The 8,411-nt window shown below is 49.9% G+C and overlaps 1 protein-coding gene across 2 annotated transcripts; it reads left to right on the top strand.

The window, feature by feature from the left end:
- Positions 1–75: 75 nt before the first annotated feature.
- fah (fumarylacetoacetate hydrolase (fumarylacetoacetase)) lies at positions 76–8,219 on the top strand (the record flags this gene model as incomplete). Of its 2 annotated transcripts, none has more annotated exon segments than XM_024281153.2 (11): positions 76–241; positions 550–660; positions 918–1,039; positions 5,392–5,441; positions 5,545–5,635; positions 5,903–6,000; positions 6,158–6,210; positions 6,806–6,905; positions 7,500–7,630; positions 7,945–8,023; positions 8,173–8,219. In XM_024281153.2, coding segments are annotated over 11 exon segments (963 nt in total), but the record flags the coding sequence as incomplete, so codon positions are not given.
- Between the last annotated feature and the right edge of the window lie 192 nt (positions 8,220–8,411).

Here is an 8,411-nt window from a genome sequence, read left to right as displayed (position 1 = left end):
TCTGCTGAGTCATGTTCAGCAGCTGCAGCAGGGAGGACACCAATGGCAGCCTCTGATTGGCTGAGCTGTGGGGGGCGGGGCCTTTGTGCAGCTCCACATCTGGAAGGTGTCAGCTCCTCATCTTCCTGAACTCAGCGGCTCGGCTCGGCAGCAGAACAACATGTCCTTCATCAAGGTGGACCCCGACTGTGACTTCTCCTTCCAGAACCTTCCGTACGGAGTCTTCTCCACGGCCAACAACGTGAGTCCTCCAGCTGGAGTCCAACCGATTCCTGAAAGTCTTCATGGAGAAGAATTCCACGTCAGAGAAGTTGTGTGTTCTGCAGAATCTCTGCAGAACTTTCTGCTCTGCCGGTGCTCTGATTCTGCCACATCAGAGTCTTCTAGTTTGAGGTCAAGTCTTCTCTGTGCCTCCACCCCCCGTTCCAGCCCAGATGTTCCTGCTGCAGGGTTCTGATTCTCCTGGTCCTGCTGTGCATCGGTCAGCAGGTCCAGAACCTTCAGCCCAACACACAGGGACTCACAAAGGCTTGTGTTTTTCTGCTGCAGCCCAAACGTCGGATCGGAGTCGCCATTGGAGACCAGGTCTTGGACCTGAGTGTGGTCAGGTCTCTGTTTGATGGACCCGTCATGTCCAGAAACCAGGAGGTCTTTGCACAGGTATTCAGCAGACTCAGCTGCTCATTTTTACTTGCATGAGAACTCTGAGGGACATGCTCCCGCCCTCTGTGTCATTAGCTCCTCCCACTGTTTTTGTGGGTGGAGCCATTCATTATAAAAACCTGTAAAATGATAAATTTTAATGAACAAAAAGTTTCGTCTTCTAGACCTTCACTGGCCCCATAAACATGTAGGAACCAGTCATAAAGACGGTTAAAACGGGTCCAACAGAACCGCCCTGAAACGTGTCCTTTCAGCCCACACTGAACGCCTTCATGGATCTGGGCTTTGAGGCCTGGAGGGAAGCCCGGAGGAGCCTGCAGACGCTGCTGTCCACCAGTGAGAGCAGGCTGCGGGATGACGTCAGCCTCCGCAGCAGGTCAGTCCAGACCCGTTTCAGTATGAGGACATTTTCATGGTCCAAACGGGGCTGAAGCTGGCATTTTTAAGCCTCCAGTTTCTGATCATCTTTTTTCAAAATAAAGTGATGCCACCAGAAATTCAGTTTAAAATAGTCTAAAAATATCAGTAGATTTTAAACAGATGATGAAGATTCAATGGAACAAATATGTTGATTTGTAGAAATTCCATAAATGAAACAATATTGGATTATTTACCATAGAATGTCATTTTAACATCAATCCTCTGATTATCTTACAGGACAAACAGGTTGATCAGATTTGGTCTTTGCATAAATCCTCATTATTTTATCTGTAAACAGCAGCTTTATCCATCCATCCATCCATCTTCTTGACCGCTTCTTCCCTTTCGGGGTCGCGGGGTGCCGGAGCCTATCCCGGCTACTGATGGGCGAAGGCGGGGTTCACCCTGGACAGGTCGCCAGTCTGTCTCAGGGCCTCAATCACACACACATTCACTCTCACATCCACACCTAGGGGCAATTTAGAGTCACCAATGAACCTATGAAGCATGTTTTTGGACGGTGGGAGGAAGCCGGAGTCCCCGGTGAAAACCCACGCATGCACGGGGAGAACATGCAAACTCCACACAGAAAGGTCCCAGCCGGGATTCGAACCGGGGCCTTCTCGCTGTGAGGCGAGAGCGCTAACCACTGCGCCACCGTGCAGCCCTACAGCAGCTTTACTGTTCTCCAAAGGATCTTCCTCGGTTTCACTGGATCTTTTTTCACAAAGAAACTTTCAAAATACGTTTTTAGTGATTGTTTTTGTTAGCTCTTTAGCTTTGAGGGGACTTAGCAGTCCAGGTAACCATGAAGCTAGCTGCTTCAAGACACACGACCAAGACTTATTTTTTTGAACGGAATTTTTCAAAATAAAACTTCCTTCAGGATCAGGAAATAAACTAAGAGAAAATAATCTAAGATAGCACATTTATTATTTTTTTTCTGTCTACTGTCCAGTATCAAGTGACCCACAGACCGGTACCGAGTGACTCACAGACTGGTACCGAGTGGCCCACAGACCGGTACCGAATGGCCCACAGACCGAAATTGAGTAACCCACAGACTGGTACCGAGTGACTCACAGACTGGTACCGAGTTACTCACAGACCGGTACCGAGTTACTCACAGACCGGTACCGAGTGACTCACAGACTGGTACCGAGTGGCCCACAGACGGTACCGAGTTACCCACAGACCGGTACTGGTCCACGTCCGATGGTTGAAGACCACTGATGAAATCTATGAAAAGTACATCTATGTACTTTCTATCTAATCTATGTCCTGTTTCTCTATGCATCAGCTATGTACTCTGTGTAATATCCGTCATCTCAGATGAAAGCTGCGTTTCTGGTGTTTCTATCAGCGTTGTCTGAAGATGGAACATATTTAAAGTTAAAGTTAAAACTGAGATTCTGACTCAAATCGTCGTGAATCAGGAGCCGATGAAAAAACGCTGTTTGTTAAAGCTTGTAGCAGGGATGTAGGCGTGACAGTCTGGAGGCCACCAGCTCCTTGCTCCGCCCATTTCTGATCACCCACCTGCAGACGAATAGATCCATGAACGTCTTAGTTTTCCTGGTCTGAGGTGGAATCTGGATCAGAACCGTCCGGCTGGATAGAAACGATACTGCTGCTGGTTTAGTTGGACCACTGATGTTAGGTTGGGGGTGTGAGGGCTGTAAGCTACCGATAGAGAGTGTAAACAAAGGGATGATGGGAAGTGAGGGCAGGCTTACATGACACAAAATCACAAAACAATGATCTCATTGGGCTTCATGCTGGTAATTGTACAAAAGGAAAAAGTCGGACATAAAATATGAATAACAGCTGATTGCTAAACTTCTTCTTCTTTTCCTTTGGGCTTTTCCCTTCAGGGGTCGCCACAGCGAATCAGTTTCCTCCATCTAAGCCTGTCTTCAGCATCCTCCACTCTAACACCAGCCACCTTCATGTCTTCATTCACTGCATCCATAAACCTCCTCTTTGGTCTTCCTCTAGACCTCTTTCCTGCAGCTCTAGACTCAGCATCCTTCTACCAATATATTCACTGTCTCTCCTCTGAACATGTCCAAACCATCTCAGTCTGGCCTCTCTGACTTTATCTCCAAAACCTCTAACATGTGCTGTCCCTCTGATGTATTCATTCCTGATCCTATCCATCCTGGTCACTCCCAAAGAGAACCTCAGCATCTTCATCTCTGCTACCTCCAGCTCTGCTTCCTGTCTTTTCTTCAGTCCCACTGTTTCTAGTCCAAACAACATGGCTGGTCTCACCACAGTCTTGTACACCTTTCCTTTCATTTGTGCTGAAACTCTTCTGTCGCACATCACACCTGACACTTTTCTCCACCCATTCCAACCTGCTTGCACTCTCCTCTTCACTTCTTTTCCACACTCTCCATTACTCTGTACTGTTGACCCTAAATACTTCAACTCCTCCACCTTCTTTATCTCTTCTCCCTGTAACCTCACTCTTCCACTCTGGTTCCTCTCATTCACACACATGTACTCTGTCTTACTGCGGCTAACCTTCATTCCTCTCCTTTCCAGGGCAAACCTCCACCTCTCTAACTCCACCTCCACCTGTTCCCTGCTCTCACTACAAATCACAATATCATCTGCAAACATCATAGTCCATGGTGATTCCTGTCTAACCTCATCCGTCAGTCTGTCCATCACCATTGCAAACAGGAAGGGGCTCAGAGCTGATCCCTGATGTAATCCCACCTCCACCTTGAACTCCTCTGTCACCCCTACAGCACACCTCACCACTGTCTTACAGCCCTCATACATGTCCTGCACTGCTCGGACATACTTCTCTGTCACTCCAGACTTCCTCATACAATACCATAGTTCCTCTCTGGGCACTCTGTCATAAGCTTTCTCCAGATCTACAAAGACACAGTGGAGCTCTCTCTGACCTTCTCTGTACTTCTCTATCAACATCCTCAAAGCAAATGTTGCATCTGTAGTGCTCTTTCTTGGCATGAAACCATACTGCTGCTCACAAATGTTCACTTCTGCTCTTAGTCTGGCTTCCACTACTCTTTCCCACACCTTCATTGTATGGCTCATCAGCTTTATTCCTCTGTAGTTACCACAACTCTGCACATCTCCCTTATTCTTAAAAATGGGCACCATCACACTTCTCCTCCTCATCACTCTATCTGACACTCTTTTTACCTCCACAACACTCCTAACAAACTCCTCCTTTAGGATAACTCCTACTCCATTTCTCTTCCCATCTCCACCATGATAGAACAACTTGAACCCTGCTCCTAAACTTCTAGCCTTGCTACCTTTCCACCTGGTCTCCTGGACACACAGTATGTCTACCTTTCTCCTCTGCATCATGTCCACTAACTCTCTACCCTTTCCTGTCATAGTTCCAACATTCAAAGTCCCAACTCTCAGTCCAACACTAGTGACTTTCCTCTTCTCTCTCTCCCTACGAACCCGCCTTCCTCCTCTCCTTCTTCCACCAACAGTAGTCCAATTGCCACCGGCACCCTGTGGGTGAACAGCACCGATGGCGGTCGTTGTTCACCCGGGCCTCGACCGATCCGGTATGGATTTCGTAGGTCTAATTCGCATATTTGATTTGGCAAGATTTTACGTCGGATGCCCTTCCTGACACAACCCTCTGTATTTATCCGGGCTTGGGACCGGCACAATGAGACCCTGGCTTGGGCCCCCTTGTGGCTACATTAGCTGATTGCTAAACTAAACAGACTAAATGAACCGGGTTATCCCTGTCCTTAGACCCTCCCTCCCAGTGAGGAAAAACTCCTAAAAAAACAGATTCCGGGAAAACAGAAGAAACCTCAGGGAAGTCCACATGGAGAGATCATCTCCCAGGACGGACAGGACATTTACCAGAACTGTTAAAGAATTAACTTATGTAACTCTACAACTACGTATCTGAATACAGTTCATCCTGAAAGGACTTCTAGATCTGAAGTTTCTAGTTCTCCGGTGGAAACCTCAGTCATGTTCCTGTTCATCATCTTCAGTCCTTCCTGGTTCTGGTGGACCTGCAGGTCAGTTCTGCTTGATGTCCGAGTTTCAGACGTTTGTTGTGGATCTGCTGCTGTCCTGAGAGGACTGTGAGGAGGATCCGCTCAGATCAGGTTATGGAGAAGTCAGAGTGAGGAATGAAGGCCTGCAGAGATTCTAGTTTGGGAGTCAGTGACCTTCAGCCTGTTCCTGCAGTCGGTGAATCATTGACAGCCCGCCCCCGCTCCCGTCTGTATGAATGAATGCTCTGGAGAACTCCTGAGATGTTTTTGTAACTCTGTCGTCCTGCAGGGCCTTTGTCCATCAGAGCGCCGCCACCATGCACCTTCCTGCAGACATCGGTATGCTTCTAACATGGGGGGGTCACTGCAAACTTAAGAACGAAATTTAGATTCCCCGAAGAAACCTCAAAGAGGATGAAAACCCTGCTCGGTTTCCTCACAGGGGACTACACGGACTTCTACTCGTCCAGAGACCACGCCACCAACGTGGGCGTGATGTTCCGCGGGAAGGACAACGCCCTGATGCCAAACTGGTACGAACGGGTTCACTACCGTGATGAATGAGGATCCTGAACCCTGAAGAGATGCTTCCATCTGTCTTCCTGAAGAACAGCACCATCTAGAGGGAGGAAGAGCAAACGTTCCTTTTTACCCAGAAGTTCTGATGACAGAACCTGCAGCTGTGTGGGTCGGGCTGGACTGATTTGCTGGGACGCCTGACGGCGATCCCCTGCTTCAGTCCAGGGCGTCCCAGCTTCTGCTCAGACTGAACCGTCCTCTCTGTCCGGGGGGGTTGGCAGGTTGAGGCTTCCGGTGGGGTACCATGGCCGAGCCTCGTCTGTGGTGGTCTCCGGGACTCCCATCCGCCGTCCTCGGGGCCAGATGAGGCCCGACCAAAGTAAGCCCTCTCACCGGCGCCGGTCACCCCGCGGCTGGTAGCTCACAGGTTCCTGCAACGAATCAGGACATCCTGAAGGTCATCGTATCTGGTTTAGACAGCAGGAGACACAAACACCAGCAGTCCGTCTGGATCTGACCGGCTTCTCTCTTCACAGCCAAACCTCCCGTTTTCGGTCCATCCAAGCAGCTGGACATCGAGCTGGAGATGGTGAGTTCAGCGTTCACCTGAAGTTACTGCATCTGAGCAGGAACCGGCGCCGCTGCCGGCTCTGAGGATGATGTGTTCCAGGGCGGTTCCGGCTGGTTCTGCAGACTTCACTTCCTGAATCCTCTCCGTCCAGAAGGTTCTGTCTGCATCTCATCCAGGACCACAGCGGTTCTCCTGAGATGGTTCTGCTGCCTAAACGGGCCTCAAATCCAGGGATAGGTATCTCCAGGCCTCGAGGGCCCCAGTGTCTGCATGAGACCTACTCATGACTGCTTACCTGGTTCAGATTTGTCCAGCCAATTAAAACATGTGGCCCTCGAGGCTGGGAGTCACCTTCTCCAATCTAATCAGAGCTTCAAAAATAAAGTAGAACTTTTGCTGGAATTAAACGATTCCTCTCTGGTCTGATTCAGGGCAGCAGAGCTCCATATGTCTCCTAATCAAAGGCTGACCATCACACATTTACTTAACTCGTCTATTTGTTTTTTGGTCTCTAAGGCCGGTGTCTGAACAGGTCTCTTGAATTTCCCTTTCAGAGATGAATGAAGTATTTCTCTGATCTGATTAGCTTTTTGCTGATCCCCTTCTTCCACAGGCCTTCTTCATCGGAGCGGGCAGCCGGCTCGGGGAGCCCATTCCCATCAGCGAGGCCCACCGGCACATCTTTGGCATGGTGCTGATGAACGACTGGAGTGGTAAGTCTCAGGACCCGGATCATCCGGAGGAGCCGATCGGTGCAGCCGAGGCCTGTGGGAGGAAAACCCTCACGGTTCTGACGAACCCTCGGGTCCAGCTCCTCCCCACCCCTCCTGCTCCACCCCCCCTACTTTCCACCCTCCGAAGGGAGGGTTAAGGAACAATAGTGTCTTCAAATCCGGACGTTGCTACCACTCGATGATGTCATCCGTAGTCGTCTGTCAGCTACGTTAGTGCGGAGCTGCTATCGCTCAGAATTACAGAACATCGTTTTTATAACTTTAGACAGTCACGACTTCCATTTCCATGTAGACTCCGGCTTCAGAGCACATGGAGAACGGCCTCTCTCCTCCCCCCACGAACGTGACGCTGGTCACCTGACCCAACCCCAGGTCGCTACAGCTCCCCTTAGAAAAACAAGTTGGGACACGCTGCAGCTCCCCGTTGGAGCCACTGGAAGGAGCCGGAGGGGCAGGGAAGCAGTTGGGATGAGGGTCTCGGAGCGGTCTGGTCCTGATGACGGAGCCGCCGCTCGGACTGCAGCGGTCCTCGTGGAACCTCAGGAAGTCTTCTCACTGCCGTTTCCCTCTCAGCTCGGGACATCCAGGCTTGGGAGTATGTTCCTCTGGGACCTTTCCTGGGGAAAAACTTCGGGACAACCATCTCCCCCTGGGTGGTCCCCATGGAGGCGCTCTTACCTTTCGCAGAGCCGAACCCGGTCCAGGTATGATCACCGCAAACACGGATGCTGTCATGAGGTCCTTCCAGCTCTAAAGGCTGAAGGAAAGGAACCGGTTTGTCTCTCTTCTAGTCTGTTTAGTACAGTGGTCCTGAAGTCCAAATCACAGTGACCTCAGACCTTTAGGTCCATCCAGATTCTGCAGAACCCAGTCACAGTCTGGTTTCTGGTAAAGACCAGAGATCAGATTAGAGAGACGAGTTTCAGGCAGAAGAATTTCCTTCAAACTTCTACTTGTGTTCAGGCTGAGCTGCAGATGTTTTTCTGTCAGGTTTCTCCTCATGACTGATCTCCTCCAGCAGGATCCAGAACCTCTTCCTTACCTCCAGCACCAAGACCCCTACACCTTCAACATACAACTGTCGGTGGCCCTGAAAGGTAACGGCTTCACAAACCTCTCTGGAAACCAGGTTTCTGTAATCCACTACGGGGTTCCAGAAACCTGAATCTGAGCTGGATTAGAAACCTGGTTCCTTCAACTCGTATTAACACAGTCTCCACATCTAAAGTCCGTTTTCTCCTTCAAGGACAGGACATGGCCGAACCAGTCACCATCTGTAACTCAAACTTCAAAGTAAGGCCCCCCACACCAGAACCAGCACAGTCCTCTGAACTGGACTTTCTGTTCACTTCTGTCTCCGCTGCACTTTTTCCTCTCATTGATGCTAAACAAAAATCTAAGTTCAAAAGCAGACGTCATCTCCAGCTCCTCAGGCAGGACGAGGAGTTCCCAGACCTCTGCAGAGGGTCCTGGTTCTGATGGGTT

This window comes from Oryzias melastigma, linkage group LG6 (assembly GCF_002922805.2).
Source record: "Oryzias melastigma strain HK-1 linkage group LG6, ASM292280v2, whole genome shotgun sequence".
Classification (NCBI taxonomy): domain Eukaryota; kingdom Metazoa; phylum Chordata; class Actinopteri; order Beloniformes; family Adrianichthyidae; genus Oryzias; species Oryzias melastigma.
This window is presented reverse-complemented; position numbering and strand designations above follow the sequence as displayed.